The sequence below is a fragment of the Chinchilla lanigera genome, unplaced genomic scaffold, assembly GCF_000276665.1.
Source record: "Chinchilla lanigera isolate Chin_1 unplaced genomic scaffold, ChiLan1.0 scaffold00015, whole genome shotgun sequence".
Lineage (NCBI taxonomy): Eukaryota > Metazoa > Chordata > Mammalia > Rodentia > Chinchillidae > Chinchilla > Chinchilla lanigera.
The window spans coordinates 30764155-30789683 of NW_004955416.1; the positions used below are offsets into that span (position 1 = coordinate 30764155).

Below are 25529 nucleotides of genomic sequence, written 5' to 3' on the forward strand. Positions count from 1 at the left end.
ATTACCACCAACTTCCTTACCTCATCTTTGTTTCTCTAGAGAAGTATTTTTTTTTCCCCATAGAAGCCATTTCTCCCCCTGTAGTCTCTGTTAAATTAGGTGCATGAGCCTCACCTCTGGCTTTTTGGAGAGTCACATTATTCTTCGTGCTCATACATACATACATATATACGTATGTGAATAAAAATCTGGGATTTTTTTTCTTTACTAACATGTCTTATCAATTTAATTTGCTGATCTCCCACACTGAATTCAAAGATTGTGGAAAGTTTTTCCTCCCCAATGTAAAAGAAAGTATAGTACATCAAGACGCAACTAATAGAATAGCAGAAATAAGTTAGAACAGTCACTAATCTGAAAATATGAGTGGTTTAAAGCCCATGGTATTTCCCAAAACAAAGTAGACCCTCAATTTGGGCAATAAACCAATCAAAATCCAACTACCAGATATATACGAAAGTTAAATTGTAATCAAAATAGTCTGTAAGAATGAAAATAAAGAAGTTGACAAAGTCATGTCTCTAAAACATCACACAAATAAATCACACTTAGCAGTATTCTGATTTGACAAATGGAGACTAAAAGCAAAGAACATGAAAAGAGACATAATAAATATTTTATATTGGTTAATGAAAAATGTATTGAGAAGGCAAAGTGATCAGGAACAATTACATGGCAAAAGATGTGACTTCAAATTACAGTATATGAGACCAATACTGATAAAATGCAAAAGGGAAATGGACAAACAGAATGTCGTGAGAGATACATATGGTTAGATAGTATGAAATTAAAAGTTGATAAGGCCAACCAAGAAGGTATAGAGACACGTACCTAACAAATAAAAGATACTTTAAAACAATTTAGCGAGTTACAAAAATAATATTCATCCCAAAATAAACACTAGAAAAAAATTTCATCATTGGATAAATATTGTCCACAAGAACACACCAGCTAATATGCAGTGGTTGTTGAAAAAGTAAAAAGATCTACGTCAAAGAAAGGACATGACATGGACTGAATCCCCTCCCCCACTGTGTGTCAGAATCCTAACCCCAAGATGATGCTATCAGGAGGAGGGGACTTTGGGGTGAGTAGGTCGTGAGGGTGGAGCCCTTATGAGTGAGACTGTACCCGACCCAAGGTCTCAGTGCATCTCTTCACTGTCTTGGGTGTGTGAGGATACCATGAGAACGTACTGCAAACCAGAAAGCAGTTCCTCTCTCAGAAATGGGCCTGCCCCCCACTTGATCTTTGACTCTCAGCCTTTAGAATTGTGGGAGAGAAATGTTTGTTGTTTAAGCCACCCCAGCTGCGGTTTGTGATCTTGGTCACCGACTTGACAAGGATTGAGAGACACCTAGGAAATAGGTTAAGCGTGCTTCTGGGTGTATCTGTGATTGTGTCTCCAGAGGTGATTGGCTTGTGGACCAGCTAGGTGAAAGAAAGGCCCATGCTGAATGTAGCTGGCAGCAGGCCACAGGCTGAGGTGTGGACGGAACAAAAAGTAGAAGAGGAGAAACCGACACAAATTCCATTCTGCTTGAGCCGTTGTGTTTTTGTTGCTGCCATCCCTTTGGGACACCAGGCTTTTTCACTCTTTGAATGTGGGTTTGTATCAGCAAATGTCCAGGGAGCTGCTAGGGCACCAGCTGTGGACTGGGCCCGCATCGTCAATCCCTCTTTCCTGAGGCTTTTGGCTTGTTGCACTGAGCAGCTACTGGATCCCCTGAGCTCTCCAGTCTGCAAATGCCCAGTGTGGGACCATCCTGCCTCTGCCTGTAAACCAATCGAATAAATCGCCTCTAAGTCATATAATCTGTTAGCTCTGTTCTTCTAGAAAACCCTAAAAGCTAACAAGTATCCTGGTGCTCACCTCTCACCCTAGCAAGAGCCCAGTGAAAGCAAGTTAAAAATAGAAGAAGATTTAAGTATTATGAGGAAAAGGCAGTGTTTGCATTACTTCTAATTGATTACTTAACTGACAGACTTTGAACAGATTAGAGGATGAAACAATAGCTGAGTTAGATGCCAGTGAAGTGAAAAGGAAAGAAAGAACCTCATTTAAACCGTGATGATAACCATAAAAAAACCAAGGAATAAATGTGATGTAAAAGCACCAGCCATTATGAGGAAACTGTAAAAACTCCAATACATGAGAGAGGATGAACTAGCCCAGGAGCAGCAGTATGTGTGTTCTTCCTGGTCCTCCTCCCGGCGTCTGTCCCCCGTGTTGGAAGCCAGCTGGGTGATTCAGCAGAATTGTTGCTCAAGGCTCCTGGGATTTGTACTCCTTAGTTGCTCTTCTGGAGGGCCGCGTAGGGTACACTCACCAAACTTCATCGGCGGTTCTGCACCGGATGGAGGGAGTCAAGGGGGCAGCTTGGGACTGGCCTTGATAACCCTCAGACTGCCGCAGGGGGTCCTAGGGGGTCCTGTGAAAAGCCTTGCCACCTTCATGCATGCTTTAGAGCCTGTCGCTCCTTTTGACTCTTCCACCTTGACTTTCGGACATCCCTAATAAGCTTCTGAGCACTCGTTAACAGCGGTGACTCCATCCCTGCCTCACGCAGAGTCTGATATGGCAGGTGTGGAATATATAAAGCTCAGGAAGCTGCCACTGCAGGTGGTCTCCCTGGAACAAACTTTGAAAGACTGCCCTGCTGGGCTTGAATACCAGGTTGCAATCCTTTAATTAGGGGGAAGCTAGGATGAATTTGGTAGCTGGAAATTGTGAATTTCAGCCCCTCTACTAACCTCAGTTACATGCTTCTCTCTGTCCTTCTGCTGTGAGAAAATCAAGTGAATGATGAATGGTGGTCTCACCATGGAGCTTATGGCAAAAAGAAGATCAGGAATTTGATTTTAACCACCTAAATGCTTTCTCCTGGCACCTACCTAGTTTGTGTTTCTCCTTTTTCCAATGGATGCATCAATACTGGACAACTTCAGGGAGTCACTACAGTACTCTGGGTGTATTTTTTAGTTGATAGGAGAGGTGTGTTGTAACATTAACAGAGTTCCTTTGAAGTTCCTAAGCAGTAGAACGTGGTGTGTTTGCACTTCATAGACTGCCAGATGGCACTTTTAAAGGTTATGATAGACCATTGTGCCCACTGGTCTATTATGGATCACTGGAGACCTGTGGTATGGTCAACATCACACAGGTTTTACCATGGCTTTGCTGACCTCATATATTAAGAGCACTAGCTTCAGATTGAGAACAAAGCAAAGAAAGACTTCACATTTCAACAGTGAAGTATAGGTGGTCGTAGCAAAGTCAGATTGCTTAATTTCCATTCTTTCTTCCCTAAACAGCTAAATTCCATCATATATATGTTTTCTTCTTAACCTATCTACTTACTACCTTTTATGTAGTTACAATGTCTTCATTCCTTAGTCCTCATGCACATTTTCTGTGTTTCCATGGGCTTTTCTTAATCATCATTTTAATGGTGACATTATTCCCACTGAGGAAATGTATTGTAATTCTCCACTACTGGATATTTACTGAGTGTAAATTTGAAACACTTTCTGTTGAAATAATTACAGATGATAAGAAGTTTTTAAATGTACAGGGGAACACATATTCCTGTTCTTAATTTCCCCAACGATAACATTTTAATTAATTCTAATACAATATGAAAACCAAGAACATCCACACTAGCAGAATCAGCAGAGCTTATTCAGATTTCACTGGTTTTGCAACACACATTCCTGTGTGTATATCACTCTATGTAACGTTATACCATTCTTAGACTCATGTAACCATAATTAGAGAAGAACTGTTCCATCCCTACAAAGATCCCTCTACTGCTCTTTTATAATCGCACCCTCCCTTGTTCCTAGCCCTAGAATATACTAAGCAGTTTTCTCTCTCTCTCTAATTACAGCATTTCGAGAATATTGTGTACAGGGACACACGTGGTTTGTCACTTTCTAAGATCAACTGGGTGGTGGTCCATGGACCACAATTTGTGCAGTCAGTCATCCGTTAAAGGCCATGGAATAGTTTTTTACTGTTACAAATAAAACTCCTGTGAAATTCTTCTATGAATTTTTCATGAGCGTAAGTTACCATGCCTATGGATACGTGGCATAAAAATTCATTTTCTAGGTTGTAAGTAAGCAGATACTTAGTTTTATAAGAAATTGACAGACCCTTTCTCAAGGCTGTGTCCCACTTACATCCTGCCAGAAAGGTGTGAGGTTCCTGTATCTCTCTCTGCATCCTTACCAGGATTTGATGTTTTTCATTTTAGCCATTGTGATAGATGTGTAGTGATCATCTCATTGTGCTCTTAATTTGCGTTTCTCTAATGACTAATGATGTTGAACCTCTTGATTTTTTGTTATCTGTATATCTACTTCCTTGGAAATACTGTTCGTACCTCTTGATTGTATTCTAATTATATTGTTGAAGATTTTGTTTGTTTTGTCATTGAAATATTGTTTTTTCATTGAATATATTTTTTTGTTCTTTGGTAGCTTGCTTTTTCATTCTCTTTTTTTTTTTTTTTTTGGTTTTTCTCCAGTACTAGGAACCGAACTCACGACCTTGCGCTTGCCAGGCAGGCGCTTTTGCCGCTGAGCTAAATCCCCAGCCCCTCATTCTCTTAACAAGTCTTTCATAGAGTAAAAATGTTTTGGTTTTGTTTAATTTTCATTAAGTTTAGCATATAAAATTTTAGTTTGATGGTTTGTTTTGCTGTCAAGCCTAAACCTTCTGGCCCAGAACTAAGTCCCGAAGATTCCAATTTATGTTTTTATCTAAACATAATTTTAACATTCGCTGTGATTCACTGTTGTCAATTCCTTTATAATAAATCTGAGAGTTAGACTGGGGTTTATCCTTTTGCCTAAGGATTTCCCACTGTACCGGCTCCATAATAAAAAAGTTTTCTTACCTGCAGTGCATCACATATAGCAGCTGCGCATACTTGTGGGTATTTGTGTTTGGGTTTTCTTATCTGTTCTATTAATCTCTGTGTGCCTCCCTCTTCTATTACTACATTTGTTTCCTTTAGCTCTTAAGGCCCAACATTGGGTAGAGTGTTTCCTTCTGTTTCGTTCTTTAAAAATTGTTTTAGTTACTTTAGTTTTTTTGCTTGTCTGTATAAATTTCAAACTATGTCTGCAAAATCCCATTTGGGATTTTTTTTAACCGGGAATTGAACTCAGGACCTTGTGCTTGCCAGGCAGGCCCTTGTGCCACTGATAATGTTTATAAAACCTACAGATCATTGGGGGTGGGGAATTTGACATATTTACTGTGTTATCTTATAGTCCGTGATCAAGGTATGTCTTTCTCTGTTTAAATCTCCTATGATTTCTTTAATTATTATTTTGCAAATTTCAGCATATAATTTCCATACAGGTTGTGTTACATTTAGGTTTAAGTGCTTCATTTTTGGAGGAATTTTAAGTGATCTACATTTTCAGTTTCTGTGTGCTGCTTGTAGAGACACACATTTTTTGTGTGTGTTGATCTTGTATCTTCTGACCTTGATACACTCAGTTCTAGGAAGTTTTATTGCTTGTGTATTTTGGTGGATGATCCTTGGGATTTTTCTATATAGGCTGTCATGTCACCTGGCAATAGAATGGCTTTATTTATTTATGATATCTATGTCTTTATTTCCTTTATTTTCCTGAGTAGGGGTCTTGCAGTATTATGTTGAATATATATTTAAAACACACTCTTTATCTCATTCCTGTCTCAGAGGGTAAACATTGTCTTTTACCATTAAATATAATGCCAGCTGTAATTGTTGACGTTCTTTTCTCAGGCTGAGGAAGTTCTCCTGAATGCCAGTTTTCTAAGATTTATTACAGTTGGATGTTGAAAACAGGCATTTGATTTTTCTTCATCAATTAAAATAATCATGTGCTTTTTAAATTTTAGCCTCTTACTAAGGTAAGTTACATTGGAACATAATTTGTACCCATGAAATAAACTCCATTTGGTCATGTGTATAATTCCTTGTACCGCACATACTGCTGAACTGTATTTGCTAATTTTTTTGTTAAAGGGACTTATGTATAATTTTGAGTGAATATAGACTCTTAAAACTTTTTTCTTTTTACTTTCTTTTCTATTTTTGTACCATCTTTGCCTATTTTAAATATCAGAATACTAGCCTCTTAAAATGAGTTGAATTGTAAGTGTTCCCATGTCTTTAGTTTTTGAGATAAAGTTGTAGAATTTATATTAATTCTTCTTTAACTATTTGATAGACTTCCATCAGGATCTAGAGATTTCTTAACTAAAGTCAGGCACACAAGCTTCAACATCACATTGTTTCTCTTATATGAGAAACTCAGAGTATAAATAATTTAAAGAGAAAAATAAAAGATAGATAATGGGAACATAACAGGGGGATGTATATTTTGCCAATGGGAAGGGGACCAAGAGATGGAAGGAGAGAGGAGAGAGGGGAGAGAAGGGAAGTAAAAAGAACTGAGATGTGTTATCTTCATGTACCAACTCCACAGAATGAATGTAATCATGTGCTGCAAACATGTACTCATGAAAGTAAAAATAAAATAAATGTGTTGTTTAAAAAATAATCTTTAAGATTATAAATTTAATTTGCTTAATTGTTTTCAGCCTCTTCTGCTTACCTCTGTTAAATTTTGAGGTTTTGCACATTTCAGAGAATTGGTATATTTCACAGAAATTATTAAACTTATGTGCAAGGGGTTGTTTGTAGCATTCTCTTGCTCATATTTTGATATCTACAGGATCTGTAGAATTCAGATTCATTCCTGATACTGGTTCATCAATTTTATTGATCTTTTCAAGGAAGCAGATTTTCATTTCACTGATTTTCCTGTCATTTTTTCTCCTTTCAATTTTGTTAATGTTTCTTGTTACTGTTTCTTTCAACTTTTTATAGGACTTTTCTTTTTCTAGTTTGTTGAACAGTGAATATACATCATGGACCTAAGACCTTACCAATTTTGTAATGTGAGCATTTATTATTATAAATTTCCTCTCAGCACTTTATATGCATTTCATATATATTAGCATATTGTATTTTTATTTTCACTCAACCCAGTTAAGAATTTTTTTCAGATTCTTTGAGACTTATTCTTTGACTCATGGATTATTCAGAAATTTGTTGTTTAGTTTTGACATGTTTGAAGATTTTCCTCTTCCAGTTTTCATGTCTAGTTTGATCCTATTTTGGGGAAATAGCACATTCTGGATGACTTTGCCTCTTTTGAAGTTATCAAGGTTTGTCCTATGGCTCATACTTTGTTCTGACTTAGTGTATGCCCCAGAGGTACTTGATAAAAACATATTTTTGCCTTTTTTTGTAGTGAGTTTTGTGTCATCTAAATCCTGTTGGCTGTTATTGTGCTCTTGTATATCCTTACTGACTTCTGTCAAGTTGTCATTAGTTACTGAGGAAAGAGTGTTGAAGTCTCCAAATGTGATTATGATTTCTCTCCCTTTTTCTTATTTTCATCAGGTTTTGGTTCATATATTTTCCAGCTTTCTTTCTTGGGAATACAGTTCTGTTTGCTTTATCTTTTTGTTGGATTGAGCTTTTATCATTATGTAAATTTACATTTGTCCCTCACTTTCTTTAAGTTTGCTGATAGTTTAAAATCACACACACACACACACACACACACACACAAAGTCTCACGTATTCAGGGAAAGAGTGTAACTCCAAACTGTTTGGATGATTGAGGTGCTATACAGATGAATGGATTAACCCATTGATGAGTTCATAGTTGAAGGTGCTATTAAGCAAAAGGGCCTGGTTGAAAGAGGTGGTTCACCTACTGAATGCTGGGCTGCCTTGAAATTCCTCTACCAGGTGTAGATAAATTCTTCACCACAATAAGCAAAGCATATCCTCTAGTCCAGTTTCCAGTAAAGCCCCCTTTCCCAACTGAAACTTTATGACTCTAGTCTTTACTGTCCACATATCTATCATCATTCTAGTCCTTGCATCTTCAAACTTTTCCAAAAACTTCCCCAAAACCAGTCAAGTAGGCATGACTTGGAAAGGTGTATTCTTATTCACAACTCCTCTCTTTCTCTTTTCCTGCTGTCCTGTATTAAGCAGCTTTCTTGTGCCTTTTCCTTCTACCACGCCCTTTCTCCTTTGGAGCCAGCTAACCATAGTCTGAGCTCTCTGAAACTAAGAGCCAGAATAATTCTCTTTTTTCTTATTTTTTAGGTGTTAGGTATTTTGTCTCAGTGATGGGAAAGTGACTAGTACAGAAAATTGGTACCAGAAGTTGGGTCATTGCTGTAACTGTACCCTACCACATGGTTAAGAAGGCTTTGGAACTGGTTTTGGGGAAGTTTTCGGAAAAGTTTGAAGATGCAGGGTAGAGAGGTCCTATAATTTTGTAAATGGTGCTTGATGGGCAATATTGGACAGAGCTCAAAGGACTAGAATGATGATAGATATGTGGACAGTAAAGACTAGAGTCATAAAGTTTCAGTTGGGAAAGGGGGCTTTATTGGAAACTGGACTAGAGGATATGCTTTGCTTATTGTGGTGAGGAATTTATCTACATTTTGTACATGTTCTAAGACATTATGTAAGCCTGAATTTAAACGTGATGCCCTAAGGAATCTGGCAGAGGAAATTTCAAGGCAGCCCAACATTCAGGTGGTAGCATAGGTACTACTGGCTGCTTTTAGGCAGATGTACAGTGAAAATAAAGAGCAAAAAGCAGAGTTGAAAGATATGAAAACTTAAGAGCTTGATCTGAAAGGAAGAATTGAAGTTGGGGTCAAGTAGCATGTGATTGCTGAAAAGATTAGCACCACTGAAAAGAAGCCAAGTACTTTGTACTAAACCAAAAGTACATGTGGTTTGAGGGCATCTCAGAAAATGGCTGTGCCTCACCTGTGGAAGGCTCAAGTGTGTAAAAGGAAAAACTCCTTTGAAAGACTTTCCCTTGAGAAAAGAGCCCGAGCTCATTCAGGGCCACTTAGGGCAATAGATCCCACAGTTCAACCATCCAGCTACTCAGAGTCCACATCTAAGGTGCAAAGGGTCTAGGTGAATGCTTGAGCTGATGACAGACCTTGGTATCATTTTTGTGATACTGGTTTTTCAAGCATGCATAATATGAGTTACGGAGTCATGCAGGTTTCCACCTACATTTTAGAAGAAGGCATGGAAGGCCTGACAAAAATTTGTGACAGGCTGCAGTCTTCACCAGGTGCCTCTGAGGTGATTGTTGAAGCTATGAGAGTGAAACCAACTCTGCAGTGAATATCCAGGAAGCTTCAGATGCCAGGAATATGAAAGGTATGCCAAGAAAATCCTCAGGCAGCAAGCAGAACTAACCTGAGAGAGAAGACATATGGGCTGAAACCAGCAAGACCATAAGAGTGGGGCAACCCAAGACCTTTCAAGCTTGTATCTGACCAACACCTGCCCTAGGTGGACACTGAGCTACAGGATTTAAAGTTTCGTACGTTGGAATTTCAGTCTTCCTTTGCTCCAGTTCCTTTCTATCCCACTATTCCTCGCTTTTAAAATGAGAATGTTTATGCTGTTGTATATTGGCAGTATTTAACTTTCTTTTTTATTTTTACAGAGACTCACAGTTAAGAGTTTGCCTTGAGTCTCAGAGGAGACTTTGAACGTGGACTTTCTGAGCAATGCAGGAACTATTAAGGCTTTTATGTCTCTTAGAGATGGACTAAATTTAGTTTGCATAATGAGATAGACATGAGCCTTTTGGGGCTTGAGGCAAAATTTAAATCTAAAATGTTCCCCAGAAGTCTCATGTGTTCAGAAGTGAGGCTGATAATTAGATCATAGGGGTGCTATACTCTTCAGAGGGTTGGCATCCACTGACAAGTTTATAGCTGAATGCGCTATTAGAAGGTAGGGTCTGGTGAAAGAGATGGGTCACTGGGTGTGACGTGGAAGGATGTATGCTTGTCCCTGGCTCCTCTTTTTCCCTGTACTTCCTGACTGTGGTAGGCTGAGCAGCTTTCTTCTGCCGTGTCCTTCCGTCATGCTTTTTCTGCCTGGGACCCAGCCAACCATGGACTAAACCCTCCAGAACACTGAGCCAAAAGCAACCTTTCCTTCTTGGTGGATGTCAAGTATTTTGTTCCAGTGATGGAAAAGTGACTAATAAGAAAGTCTATTTTATCTAATAATAATGTAGTCACTCTTGCTTTCTTTTGAATAACATTTTCAGGGAGTATATATTTCTCCTCTTTTTTTCTCTTTTTTCTTCCTGTGGGTTTCTTCGATGTAATTTTTATTATGATTCTTCTTTTGTCTATAGTGCTTTTGAGTATTTCTCTCCTTCACATGTTTAAAAGTTCCTGAGGTATTATATTTTACAGTTATATAGATATATAATGTGGTGTACTATTATCAGCATCTGTTACTGGTTCAATGTAGAATTTTATCTTCCTTGTTCCTTATGCTGTCTTTCAAGAACTTCCTTAAGGCATGTTTTTCTCAAGTAATTCTGCGGGTAACAAGTTCTCTTGGTTTCCCTTCATCTGAAAATGTCTTGACATTTCTTCATTATTCCTGAAGGATGTTTTCTCTGAATGTAGAATTCTGGCTTGACAGTTACTCGCTTTTAGCACTTAATAAATGTTGTGCTTCCTCCTAGTCTCTGTGGTTTCTGATAAAAACCTTAGTGTCGTTTGAATTTTGTTTTGTTTAAGTTTTCTCCCTTTAGGGATTATTTCTCTCTTGTTGCTTTGAAGATTTTTCTCCTTCATTCCGTTTGCAGATGTTTGATTAGGATGAGTGTTGGCATGAATTTGTTTGGGTTTATCTTGGGTGAATTTTACTCAGCTTCTTATCTCTGGAAATTCATATCTTTTGCTAAATTTGAGAAAGTTTTAGCCATTGTTTCTTCAAATAATTTTCAGTTTTATCATCTTTCTCTCCTTTTTCCAAGACTCTCAAGACACAAATATTAGATCTTTTATTATGATTCCACAGACGCCCGAGGCTGTGTTCCCAGTTTTAAAAATGTTTTGTCTCTTGCACTTCTGTTGCTCAGATGGAAAAATTTCTATTTTCCCTTCAAGTTACTGATTCTTTCCTTTGCTGTCTCCACCCTGTTATGAAGCTCTGCCTGGGTGTTTTCATCCCAGTTTTATACGTTTTAGTTCTAAATTTTGCACTTGATTTTTATTTCTAGCTTCTCTTTCTTTACTGAGAGCACCTACTCTTTCCTTTGTTTCAAGAGCCCCCTCATTGGTTGTTGAGGCAATGTGGTCAGGGTGGTTTTAAAAGCCATGTCAGAGAATTCCAGGGTGTGTCATCTCACTTTTGTCATCTGCTCATTTTTCTTGTTAAAGTTGGTATTTTCCTGGATTTGGGCATAAGATACGACTTTTTATTTATATCAGGGACATTTGGAGTAGTAGTTTCTGAGACACTAAATCTTATGTCAGTCTTTTTTAGCCTGGCCTCTTCTGATGCTGCATTAGTGGGGGGAGGAGAGGCTACTTCATGGTGTCAGGTGGAGGTAGTGGCCCAGGCTTCCTCTTCAGCCTCCCATTGACATCTGGGAGGAAGAGGGTCCCTGTGACTGCTGGGTGGGAGTGGAAATCCAGGCTCCTTAAGTGTCCTGTAGTGATACTGCAGGTGGGACCTTGTTAGAACAGTGTCAGGATTAAGCTATAGATCCCCACTTGGCCTTTTTGACATCACCTCATCCAGGTATATGTAAGAGCATCTTCTTTTTACCTGGTGTAGTTACAAGGGAGGACCTCTGTGGGTCTGTGCTGATCCTGTCCTATTCTTTCGCTGATGATGTTACGTTACTGACAGGTCTACTCTTTCCTTTGTGTTTAACCGAGACAAGGCTGTTGTCAACACCGTATTTGCCTGTCAGCCTGCCCCTTTCCTGGTCCTTTGACTAGAAGGGCTTTACTAGGAACTTTTTTGTCTGTGTCTTCAGGCATTTCTGGGGTGCAGCCTTCTTCAGAACCAGTTGGGAACATGTGAGGTAAATAGAAAAGCCTGGGCCTTTAGCACATCATTCCTCCTTTCACTCCCCGTTTCTGGTCGCGTCACTGTGCTGCTCACAGTCTCCATGTATTTATTTATGTATTATACGCAGGGCTCTTTGTCCAGCTTAGACTGTTAGTGCATTAGCTTGGTCTTCCTTAACAGAGTGAGCATTGACTGGGTGGCTTTTAACAACAAGTTATTTTTTCTGAGTCCTGGAGGCTGAGGTCAGGGTTGTGGGTGGTTTGGTGCCCTGGTGTGAGCTCCACAGGCTGCTTCCGTCTCACCTGCTCATCATGAGAGGAAGGGAGGCACGGGGAGAGGGAGGGCGGGAGAGGGAGAGAGGATGCTTGCATGTACGTGTCACAGGGAAGGCGGGAACGCAGAATAGAGCCAGGTCTGTTCTCTGCCTCTTCCCTCAGGCCAGCAGTCATGGAGATGAGGTCCTCACTCTTCTGACCTTACTAAACCTTTGTCAGCTCCCCCTACCACCTTAGCCTTCACATCTTCCTTTCGTTTTTTTCTTTCTTTTATACCGTCTTAGCAGTGAGTAAGGTTTTTTTATTCCTGAAAGGACATATTTAGCTTATTTAAACTTTATATTTTTTCAGATTAATATTGGTCAGTTTCCTTAATCAAAAGGGAAATTGACCTCTTAAAAAGCACACTCCAGTCAGAAGCTACTAGCAGACCTCGGCCGTGAACTTTGGGCCCCCGGTCATGTCGGAGGCTCTTGAGCAGCCTAGGCACTAGGTCAGTGTTGTCACTGGAAGTCAAGTGGGCATGGTGCACCCTCTCTAAAATTGCCTCTGCAAGGGGCTGGGGATTTAGCTCACCGGCAAAGCGCCTGCCTGGCAAGTTCAAGGTCGTGAGTTCGGTTCCCGGTACCGGAGAAAAACCAAAATAAAATAAAATAAAATAAAATAAAATTGCCTCTGCATTTTCTAGGGACCTTTGACTCATACAGATGAATTTTCACATGTAACCAACAGTCTATTTGTACAGAGTAACTTCAGTGTCAGAATATTTTCTCACTCAGGAAGGTTAGCTTTTGCTTTTTCTTCCCGTAAGTCTAGAGACAGTAGGAGCACAGCAGGTCACATGGGATAGGAATGGAAATTAATCTTATTTCATGAACTCCTTCACGTCAGGGGATATGCTATGTAATCTTCTGTGTTAAGAGGCCTGCCGAGGCCCTGAGCAGGCTCACAGGGCACATTCCAGACGTCCCTCCCACGCAAGATCCTGAGGCATTCACTGAATCACGCTAGGTTACAAAATTCCTTATCCACCAAGGCAGGGGGAAAGCCTGCCCTGTGGCATATGCGGGGCTTGGGATGAGCCTGAAAAGGCTGGGACCCTCAAAGGGCACACCCTCAGTGAGAAGAGGGAATAAACAATCTAGTCTACAGCACAGGAAGCTATAAATGAAGTTTGATTGTTTTAGAGTGTTCTAGAAGAAAGCTTAGTGTCTCCCAGACGAATTCACAGCAGAGGAAGAATGTGCCCATTGGTGCATCCAGAGGTTTGATGTTAGCCAGTATCAGCTGAGTTTGGTGATAGCCAAACCAGCTGGTATTATTCCAGAAGTTTGGTGATAGCCAGTATCACCTAGGAAAGCCCAGCTTCATACCTAGCAGATAAAAAGTGGTCAGGTGTGCCAGGCTCTGAGGTAACCTGCTGGAAAAGAGTCCAGGTTACCCAGACAGAAGTCCTGGGCAGGCCCATGGTAACATCTTGATAATCCCAGGCTGTCCAGCCTGTCTATGAGTGTTTCGCAACTTGACAGACAGTCCATGCTCTACTAAGTGCCCAGGTGTGTGCCGTACAGCTCCGAGAGGGAAGCCACACAGCTCTGCTCCTTTCTCCCTCCTGGCCCACCTCTGCCACGGCTGTATCTGTGTCTCCTACACCCTTGTTACAGTTTACAAAAATAAAATTACATAGACTTTGTCAAGAATTATACAGTATAAAACAGAGGGTTCAGTTTAAAAAAACTGCTGAAGATGATATGCACATTAAAATTTCAGAACATATAAAGAATCAGCTCACTTTCAGCTACCATCCATGAACACAGGTTGGAAGGCTGAACTCTTACCAAGAGAGGCGGTGCCCTTAACCCTGCCAAAGAGGGCAGTTTCCGCTTACCCGGAGGCCAGGTCTTCCCCCATAGGTTGGCTAATACTGTGGAAGGCAATAATAGAATGTAGAAGAAGCATTAAAAAGATTTGCAGAAATGAGATGAAGTTATGACTCACATGCAGTTATAAAAATGGACAGATGTTCAAAAGTGTATTAACTCTGGTGATCTGAGGGATTCGCGCTGGTGGTTAAGCCAGTGCAAAGGAAAAGTCAAACCAGTACAAATTTATAGGGCATAAAGAGATTTTGAGATGAGCAGCAAGTGGACACAAAGCTTTGGTATCTACAGTGGGCAGAAAGAGCACTACCGATTAAATCACTCCCAGACAACTCTGAACTTAAACATCTGTCAGCTGTCTGCAGTCTACAGAGAGCTGCAGAGTAGCTCAGCTGGCGAGCAGGGTGAACGTAGCTAACTCAAATCTGTGTGCCGTAGAAAACATAGTTTTCTCTTGAAGCACAGTGCTTTTTCTGCAAGAAACCATGCTCCAGAAGAAGAGCGGAGACGTTCATAATTTCGATGAAAAATATAAACCCTCAGGTTCAGAAGACACAAGTTTGGAGAAATGTGTGCAGTAAGAAAAGCTGCAGAAAGACGTTTACGGTGCGTATCTGGACGTCCGCCCAACACGTGGTGCACCCACAGGCTGGCTTTGGAAGGCAGCTGGATCAAAGGGGCAATTTTGTGACTTGCTGTGGGGACGAGGCTGGTCTGAGCAGGCGGTCACTGAAGGGAGACCTGGCACGGGCTATCTCGCTCCCTGGCTCCTCCCTTCTCTCTGCTTCCAGGCTTCTGTGTCCTCTGCCAGGATCTCCTGCCTTGGATCAGACCGTAACTGGGGGCCAGAGGAAACCTCTCTTCCTTTACGTTATGGGTGTCACGTTGTGTCCCAGGGGCCATCAGGTAACTACAACAAGGACCAAAGCCAAAGGAAACCCTGGAAACAGTGAAAGAGAAGAGGCAGCTTACTTACAAAGGGATGCCGCTTGGGCTAACTGCAGGCTTTTAAGGACAAGAATAGAAGCCAGAAAAAAAGAAATACCTTTTAAGCATTGAAGGAAAATGTCTATGTTGTTGTTACTTTATTATTGTTTTTTATTCTCTTTATAATGAAAAAGAAAATAATTGTCAACTTAGAATTTTGTCCTGAGCTGAGCCATTCTTTACATAGAGGGCAAAATCAAGGTGTATTCAAGAAAATAACAACTAAATGAGTTTCCATGCAGAGGCCTGCTAATATTAAGGAAATACCGAGCAGTTAAATGTAGGGACAGGGCTGGAGAAGGAGCAGTGAACAAAGCAGCTGGTAGAATTTTAGGCAAACACAAATGGGTTTGAATGTATAAAATAATAGAGAAGCACCTGGGAGGGTTAAAGCTTAGGGGTAGAATCTGCTTAGCCTGCAGGAGGCCTTGGGTTCCATAAAGACCCAACAGCCTCAGAACCACAGCAGGATTGAAATATTGGAAAATGGTGACACAAAAGGCAATGTTTAGACAGGGCAAAAGCAACATGCTCAAATCTATATTGGTTGCCTCTGAAGACCATAGAGATGTCAGATTGAAGTAAAAAATTTAAGTCAGAAAAGTTAGACTAACCAGCAGGATATATACACATATATATGAATATGTATAACTAAAATTATATATATATGGTTTTTATGTTATACATAATTTAATGCACTATGTATAACTATATATTTATATATTATGTATTTATCTTCCAAATGAAGGAAGAAGGGAAGGCATAAAGGAAATTTCAGTGACCTAAAGAAAGGAAGGAAGAAAGATAAAATCAAAGTAGGAAGAAATCCAAAGTACAACATTAGATAATAGAAATAAAATGTTACAATCAATTGGATAGCAGTAAATGGATTAACCAGCTGGTAAAAAGAGATTTTCCAAATATACATACATGTACACATGTACATGTACATATATATGAACTGTAGCCTTTTTAGCTAAACCATCCATACATAAGAGGTAAAAACAGAAATGCAAAAGGTATACCACTAAAATATAAATATCTGAAGAACAATATATCCAAGTGTGAATTTTAAAATCTTCATTATGTGTGTAATGTTCATGCACACATCTCTGTAGGGTGAAATGTATATTCTTAAATATTTACAATCATTATGACCTGAAAAGGATATTTTCTGATTTTGTTACCATTCTCAAGAAGTTAGAAACACCATTTAAAACTCCCCCAAAAGAAAGAAAGAAATATAAAACTAGAAATTTATTGAGGAAGAAAAATAGAATACAGATCAATATAGGATAAACTGGTTTAAAAAAAAACTGAGAAGAGCACACGTTGGGTGGTAATTAACAAAATAAAGAAGTGATAGGGAAGTATTCACTGGATATTAATGTAGTTTGTAACTCTGGGCAAGCACTGCAGACAATATTATGGATAAGTCTGTGCCGATAAATCTGTGGGTTTAGAGGTTATTTAAGATATTCTATTAAATAGGAATACAGACAGAAGCAGGTATCCCAAAAGCTTCTGTGCTTGACCAGGTCATCCCGTTGCCACCTGCTCCTGGCAGTCACTTACTTTTCTGCTGTCTCCATGGCTCTGTCTTTTCCCCGATGTCATAAAACTTGTGTATATTGAAGGTATAAATGTAGTTTTTATGGGACTCGTATGCATAGTGGAAAAGACTCCTATAATGAAGTAAATTAACACATCACCATCTAACAAAGAGAACCACTTTGTTTTTGTGGCAGTGGCTGAAATACTGCAGTAGGAATACCAAGCACAGCACCACTGTATTATCCTCACGTTGTGTATTAGATCTGTAGACTTGTGCATCTTATGTGTGTGCTGCTTTGTGTCCTCACACTCACATCTCCACGTTTCCTTCCACTCCCCGACTCTCCGCCCCTGTTAACTACAGTTTTATTCCCTTTCTCAAGTGCATTCTCTGGAAGCCTCCCACTGATGTCCCTAATATGCTGCGGCATGTAGAAGTGACCCGGAAGATTTGGTTCCACTCAGGACCATAGGGTTGGTCATGGACTGTAACAGGCTACGCAGCTAGTTTCAGATCCTTAATGTTTCAGAATAAAATACAGAAGTAAATCAGAATATCTATGGCAGAGTACATAGATACAGATATAGATAGATATACAGACAGATACAGATATAGATACTGGTGTATGAAATCCACCCAGGACAGCTCCTGTCTTGTAAGCAGACTTGTTCTCTCTGAAATCTGGACACACCTTACATCAGTCGTGTCTGAATAGTGTCTTAGCATATATTCTGCAGCCGCTTTTCACTCTTATAAAATTTAAAATAAGTGGAATCTTCGCTCCGCTGTCTTCTGAGATAGATGGGCTTCCTCCTTTCTCCTCTCTTCTGTGTTAGGTAGGTAGCATTTTCGTCTGTTCCGTTCTTCCCTCTCTGTCTTTCAAGGACATTAAGCGGTCAGAGTGGATGGGACAGTCTCTGAGACCTTGTAGCTGGGGCTCACCCGAGCCCGCAGGTAGTCTCCTCTTTGCAGCAGCACAGTGCACCTGGATTTTTAAAAATCCTGCACCTGGTGCTGATGCAGTCTCACTCCGGTGGGCCCTTGTCCCGCTGGGGGTCAGTCTTGCTGAGGTCCCTGACGGCTGGGATGCTCTGCTTTTCTCTCTTAGGCTGATAGCTGGGCTCCGGGGGCCAGTGAGTCTTTTCTCCGTGGGTGGCACAGCCACGTCCTCCTTCCCGGGGTAATATCGAGCCTCTTAGGCTCAGCAGTGTGGGTTGGTGCTGGAGAGTGAGCTAAGAGCTGCGCTGGGGCTGAAGCCGGGGGCCGCCATTGAGGGTCAGCGGCTCTTCCCGGGTGCAGGACCAGGCACCGTGTGAGACCCAGCGGATGGGGTTGGGGAGACTCTCAGTGCCGGGCCAGGCAGTTCATCTGTGCCGGGGATGGGTTCTCCTTTGTGCTGTCACTGTGTCCGAAATCGCAGCTTGTGATCCCATAGGCCCTGCGCTCCACACAGCCCAGCTGCCCTCGGTCCTCTCCGTGCTCCAAAAGCTCCTTTCCAGCTTCCCTGCGTGGAGCAACCTCTGACTCACCCAAGGGCTTGGGAAACCAGATCTTGCTGCGGTCCCCCTCCGCATACTTGGCTGCCAGGTGTGTGATGACAGTGTGTCTCCTGCAGGGGTGTGCCCACTTCACCTCTCCCACAGGAGCGCTGGGCGTCTCCAGGTGCTCTCCTCCTGCCCACCCCCAGCGACACAGAGGACCTGAGCTAAATTTCCCACAGCATCCCCCTGTGCAGGGGTGAGGCTCAGGCCCCTTTCTCACCAAGAGCAAGCTCAGGTCCTCGCTGGCTGGGTGGAAGGGGACCCGGCAGCTGAGGAGGTCAGCTCCTGAAGGGACTAAGTGGCTGGGTGCGGTCTGGTGTCCTCAAGCTTTGGCAGATACATTGTGCCTTCCAGCCGCCAAGCGGGGGAAATGTAGGTTTGGCCATTTCCAACTTATTCAACATGGAAATTTTCAAATACACACAGAAGCGGAGAGAGGAGTGGAACGGGTCCCTGCGGCTCCACCTCACCTTGCCAGTACTTGCCAGCTGCACGGTGGCACCACGCCCGGCACTCATTCTGTGCGCTGACGTCTGTGTGCATCAGGGTGGCCCGGGCGGTAAACTGCTGATGCTGTAGCCACTTGGGGCCTTGGCTGTCTGTGCCACTCACGTTTCAGAGGGACCTCGTTTCACGATGCGGAGAGTTCTTTTTAGGTTCGGTATTTTGCAGCAAGGCCTTTATTCAAACCCATTGCATCTCCAGCTGTTAGGTTCAGAACAGAAAAGCAGTATTAACGCAAAGCAAGCTATTACCCAAGTCCCCTTTTATATGACTTATTGATAAAATCAACTTGCTTATGGGGAAGAACCATTGAGCTTCCATCGTGAACACTGAGATTCGGGTGTTGGAGCAGCTGCAGTGCGGCTACCCCAGGTACCTTAGGGCTCTGCTGGGATGAACAGCGTTCAGAATGGTGGCGCTGTGCAGGTAAGCCGTTGCTCATGGCAACGGTTTTCAATCTTGTTTCTAACCTGTTCCTCTTGTGATCCTGAGAGTCTCTTCAATTAAATGGATCTAAGTGCTCAGAGGAAAAGCTTGCAGGAACTTTTCCCCCCCAGAATTAAAACAAAAACCAAAATCTTATGGGGTGAATCATTTCCAGGAGATTCAGATGCAAGTACATTCACAGCAGATTTGACTTTGACCCAAAAGGAAGCAAAACAGGCCACATTATTTAATACGCAAGTAGTTTCTAAAGACTTCAAATTTTGTTTGCAGTCATTTGAGTATACATTGATTTTTGTTGCCATTTTCAGATACAAAGAAAATAATATATTGGAATTGAACCTTTGCAGAAATCCTCAATCTCAGGATTCAAGAGGACCTCATTTGAAAATTGTGGCTCTTGCCTGGGTGAGGTGGTGAAAGTTTGCATTTCCCTGTCCTGTGCCACCGCTGCTGAAGATGTGGCACAGTCAGAAAGAGACCACGGTCCAGCAGGGAATGTTTACGTCCTGATACACCTCCCTGAGGCTTCCCCTCCGAGCGCTTGGACTAAGAGGGCAGATACATCCTTCACGGCCTTGCACACTGCCCTGCCCCTTAATGATGACTTAGCCTCCCTCCCGTCAAGCTTCATCACATTTCTGTTCCTGTAGACTTTTTTCCTCTTGAGTTTCTGCTTGCTTTTTTTTATTATATTTTTGGCAAATGTGTCTTTTATCAAATTTACAGTTTTTTTCAGTCTGTTATTTCATCTCTCTCACTCTGTATCTCCATCCTCTCCCGGAGACCCTGATACACCCCTCCCTCTCTTGTTGCGCCCACCTTTTCAGCCTAGTCCACCCATCATCAGGCAATCACTGCCCCCATCTCTAGGCTGAGTCTAAACGTTTACCTGTTTCTCAGTTTTCAGCCTCATTTTTCTGAAGCTCATCAAGGACGTGTCCATGAGAAACGAGCTCCCTGAGGCCTGAACGCCCTTCTTTGCTCTCCTGCTTGAATGGTTTTCCGATCTAGAAAATCTTGCTGTATGTTTTTGTTGGTTTCCTCCCTCCCACTCGCTCTGCTGCCTCCTGACGGAGCCTGTGTTGGGGACGTGAGCTCTCCCGGCCTTGTCCTTTGTGATCTGTTTGTCATCTCTGCGGTTTTTACCAACTCAGCCTCCCACCGTTACAGAAGGTTATTTCCTCAGCCATGGTTTGAGGTTCCATACTGCTTGGTTTTTGTAACTACTATCCCCCCTTGAAGTGGGGGCAGCATGATACTGTGTTAAGAAGTGATTTTCCATTCTTTTTGTGGGCAGTTCCTCATCGCATCTTTTTAAAATGTCTGTCTTTGATTGTGCGCCTCATGACAAAGACCAATCACAAGTATCTTGTGATTCTGGGCTTTCCACTGAGAGACCTTGGGCACAGGAAAAGGTGACCGAGGCTGTCCATGGGCAGCCCTACCCAGGCTTCCCAGGCCCCAAAAGGAGAGGAACTTTATCCTCACAGTGAGCGCCCTGACCTGCTGTCTAGGGTGCATGAAGACGTTTGTTTTATTGACACGTGTGGCTGTATGTTAAGGGTACCTGGAATTTGTTTTAATTGCATATGACAGACATGCAGACACAGAAAAGACTGTCGTGGAAGAAGTTTTTATTCAGAGTCCCTCAAAGAGTCGCAGAACTCCGTGCAGGGGCGAAGGGGAAGCCCTGGACTGGGCCTGCTCAGGGGCCATGTGGGAGAGTGTGGGCAAGAGCCTTCGTTGTGGTTCCGGGAAGGAACTGGCCAGGCAGGCAGTGAGCAGTTTGTGATCCCCTAAGGTGAACGCTTCAGCAAGCTCTGGAGTGTGGAGGTTGTTCTTGAGGACTTTAGGGCAGGTGGTTAGTGACCCTAAGGGCCAGAGTCCAGAGCAGGTGTTGGGGCCAGGGCGTAGGCTGACTGATTTGCGTGTGAAGGAGCTGCTTACTCTGTTTAGGAACTAAGCCCAGGAGGGAGGGGCAGTCTCTAGGTTCACCAGGCCTCAAAGCATCAGGTTATAAAAACTACAGGGTTAAAGACATGGTTAGGATGAGCTGTTAGTTTTAATTACTTTTTCTTTCTGGTGTGTGTCTGTTCTTGTTTTATCCACGTTGTAAGGCCTGGCTGCAAGAGGTTTGAACTTGGGCAGAAGAAGGGGCCGGGATGCTTTCATCTAACATTGCCAGTTAACTTGCTGTCTTCGCCCACCTCCCTGTCATCGCTGACTGTGGCCGCCTCAGGGTCGGTCCTGATGCTCAGCCCTGTCCTGCTGCTGCAGTGTCTGTCATTGAGGATGCAGTTGCGACCACTAGTCGCGAGTTGAGCCCCATTCAGGAGCCTGGATCCAGAATCCCAGCCTCATGGGGCTCGCAGGGTGGCTGTGTGCTCCTGCCCACTTCTCGGACCAGTTGTGGGGTACCTAGGTCCCAACAGGAGCCCCTGCAAAGGTGCTGCCATTCCGACCACAGCCACAACAGATCTGAGTGCCTGAGACATCCACAGCCTTGTAACCCTGACTCACAAGATCCTTCTGTTTCTAGCGCTGACGAGCGGTTTGATGCCACGTTCCACACCAACGTCCTGGTGAATTCTTCTGGCCATTGCCAGTACCTGCCCCCAGGTAAGAGCCACTCCCTGTGTCTCCTTCCGTTAGAAGCTTAAAGGGAAGATGAGTGTCAGTCCCTGAGGCCGGCCAGCTCGGTACTGTGTGCATCCCAGTCTCCCTCCTCCGCACCTTCCTGTGTCTCCTCAACTCCTGGTGCCATCTTTCTCGTTGTTGTAGGGTCAGGGCTCGGACCGTGTTTCCCAACATGTTCCTGTGCTCTTTTTCCTGTAAAGTCAATCTACAATTACAGTGAGTCTCCTTTATCGGACAATTTACAATTCTCCTTTCAGTGCACAAGCCAGACATGCCCTTTCATCCCCTTTTCCTCTCACAAGCCTCATAACTAGGTCCTTTCTCCTCCACGAGACCCCGCCATCTACCTCCCAGCTGACTCAGTATCTTGGCCGATGCTGCAGGTGTTGGGACAGATGCTGGGAGGTCTGGGCTCGATTCGTGAGTTCATGTGTTCAAAAGCAGTCATAGGGTGCCGCGATTTCAAGGGGAGCTTGTTAGTGCCTGGTTCCGAGAGGAGTTCCTCCTCAACCTCCCAATGGTGAACCAGTTCCTTGGATTGATCTTCCCGTAGGCCATCATTTTTTGAGGGCTCTCAGGACCCCAGGCTGCTTATTGAGCAGTTCAAGGCCTATGCTTATGGCCTCGGGGCACATCCAGGGTGTGTTTTTGCATATGGATATTAACAGTTGGGGATTTTTAATCTTTTGGACATCGCTTAAATGTATTATTTTCAAGGATTATCTCCCCCACTGCAACTGTCCGGTTTATTGAATTTCCTGCTCACAAGAAGTCTGCAACTACTCCCTCCCCATACACACCTCACAACTCTAATACCTACACTAGCACCATGGACATACCATACATGCCACACATACCCAGCACCATGTATACCGGTATCACACGCCGCATACTCACCAGGCCGTGCTCACATACACACACCCCACACAAATTCACACTCACATGCAGTGCGACTCCTTCCCAGAGTCTCCCCTGGCTCGCTTGACTCTCAGCGCAGTGTGGGGCTGGCTTTGCATTCTGGGGGCTTGTTTACCTGCTCTTCCTGTCAACAGATGCTAACCATCTGTAGTGAGTATCTGGGTGTGCTCTGAGAAACACCATTTCTCAGTCCTGTGTGGCCCAGATGATTGAAACGATCAAGACCAGATAAGGCCCAGTAGTGTCTGTGTAGAAGGGTGAAATCCATCTGTCAAGTTTTCCATTTTGGAGCACCTTCTTTCAGATGCTCCCTCCAGGTCCCCGCTCCAGCACTTGGTCTGCACAGCAGGCCCCTTCCGTCTTTATAGCCCTGGGCTGTGGAACGCCTTCCAGCACACCCATGTTCTTTTCCACCAAGCCTGCAAGTTGCAGCTTCTGTTACGAGGACCATTTTAGAAAACAGCCTCCCCTGGTCACTAGGATAGAGGAACACCTGCTGCGGACTGTTCGGAGGGCTGAGCAGTGCTCCAGAACCACCCTGCTTCCAGCACACGGCACCCGCTCTGGGACTCCGTCCCTGGGAGCGTCTGCAGACGCGGGGAGCCTGGTGAGGACAGGACCAGAGTGCTTGGACCTGGGACTCTCCCTTACTCTGGCAGGGAAGGTACAGAGCTGCCTGGGCCTTGGGGTCATAGAAGGCCGGTTCTGGGATGCTGCTCTGCTCCTGCTGGTAAACAAGGGTAGATAAGAATGTGTTGGATGCAAGTTTCGAAAGAAAGACTTGATTATAACATGACTCCTCTCCTCCATTTCGTGTGTTTATTTTTAGCAGCTCTGTGGAGGTAGACTTCACATGCCATACATTTTAAGCACATGAGCCAATGATTTGTAGTAGATTTTCAGAGTTGTGCAACTATCACTATCCTCCAGTTTTAGAACATTTCCATTCACTCACAGGGACCCCTTTGGCCCTTTGCAGTTCACCCCGCAGTTTTTCTGGGTGACCAACTGTTTTCCCAGTTTTTAACCTAAAGAAAATGCCTGCCCCACCCCTTCACCGGTCACATACCTTTCAGTCTTCGAACCGCTTCATCATTTTTATCAACTCCTCTGAGATTTTTTACATTCTTTACGGTTATCTTGTTATTTAGACTCTACGGGTGCTCAAGGCAAAGGGAAGTTACATAGAGCTAATTCTTTCACAGAAATCCCCGAGAAAAGCTTTCTTCGACACAGTTTGTATTCGCACTTGATTTTCAAAAGACAGTGAGGCATCGGTGGAGGTGCTTTCTTAAAGATTTTGCAAATTTACAAATAAAAGTATTTTTAATGCAGTTTGTTCTGGACAGGTTCAGCAGCAGTTTGAAGAGGTGGGGTGAGCTGGAAAGACTGCTGTATGTTTGGGGCCCCTCTCATTCAGCTTCCATTTCAGTTGCTGCTGGTTTCTGTCACCCACGTAGGCATCTTCAAGAGCACCTGCTACATCGATGTGCGCTGGTTCCCCTTTGATGTGCAGCAGTGCAAGCTGAAGTTTGGGTCCTGGTCTTACGGAGGATGGTCCCTGGACCTCCAGATGCAGGAGGCAGATATCAGCAGCTACATCCCCAATGGAGAATGGGACCTTGTGGGTAAGTCCAGAAAAGACACCAGACTTGCTTCCTGGAATAAGCATAAGAATGTATGAGATTTTTTTTCTACTGCCTTTTCAGTGTGAGCATTTACTGAACTCGGAGATATTTACACCATCTACTCTTTTCTGATCAGAAACAAAAACAGTCAGCAAATGTAATCCTCTGCAGGAAAAACTGGAAGCACGGCGAGGACACCCTTAAATAAGTCTGTGCCAGTGGAGGCTTCCCTGCATTCTTGCGGCCCACACCACTCCTTGCACAGGGCTGGACGGCAAATCTCACTTGCTGTCATGAACTAAGAAAATCACGGATGAGGCTGAGATAAAGTAGAAACAGCTGTGTTTGGGCCTGAAACAGATTTCCAAATGAGGAGATGCACATTGAGGTAGTGCTGCTCCCAGGGGAGCCTGGCTTGGGGCTCTATGACAAGACATGGGCAGGTGGCTTAGTATTTGAGGGGGCCGATCAGTAGAACTGAAGTAAGTCTGATGGTTGGAAATGGATGCAAACCACACTGGTCACAAATTTCATAAGCCGTTCCAATGCCCAGGAAAGGAGGTAATTGCCCAGGAAACTGGTAATTCTGGCTTTTCTTAAAGCTTTCAACAAATTGTTAGATTCTGAAATTTTTGTTCCTTCTAGCAGATTTCGTTCTCTACGTGATATCTGAGTGGCAATCTACCCCCTGTCTGCAAGTCTGTAAAGCTAAGAAAGAGACTTTCATATCCCCTCTCTCCCATTCTGCAGCCATTTTGACTCATTTTATCAACAGGAAATCTATATTTCATTATTTTAAATGGAAAGACAATATAATCATAAGCTGCTTAAAGTCAGGCATGCGTTCTGCGAATATGGCATCATTGTGTGAACACCATATGTACTCACAGGAAACTAAGACAGCTAAGCAGGCCCTGGGTGACTTCACCCTATGGTCCTGACATCATATATTTGTTTCATCTTTGACACAAACCTTGTTTTGCCTCCCATGACTGCACTTACATTTATAATGGTATAAAATCGATGAGGTGTTATTTATAATCATGTATTTCCAATCCATCAAAAAATTATCTGCCAGTTTACTCTGGTGTCACTGATACCTTTAAACAACTGCATAACAACCCGGCAAGGGTTTATTCAAACACCAATTACCCAATTTTTAGAGCTTGGTGAACTCCGGGGCTGTACTTGTGCGTG

The 25529-nt window shown here is 43.0% G+C and overlaps 1 protein-coding gene across 1 annotated transcript in view; it reads left to right on the forward strand.

Annotated features, from left to right (window-relative positions):
* Chrna7 (cholinergic receptor, nicotinic, alpha 7 (neuronal)) overlaps positions 1-25529 on the forward strand; it is a gene marked incomplete at its 5' end in the record, with an annotated part of 111183 nt that overhangs the window by 76637 nt on the left and 9017 nt on the right. The window contains 2 exon segments of the mRNA XM_013512688.1: positions 21689-21768; positions 24165-24332. Of these exon segments, the coding sequence (XP_013368142.1) occupies positions 21689-21768; positions 24165-24332 (248 nt within the window).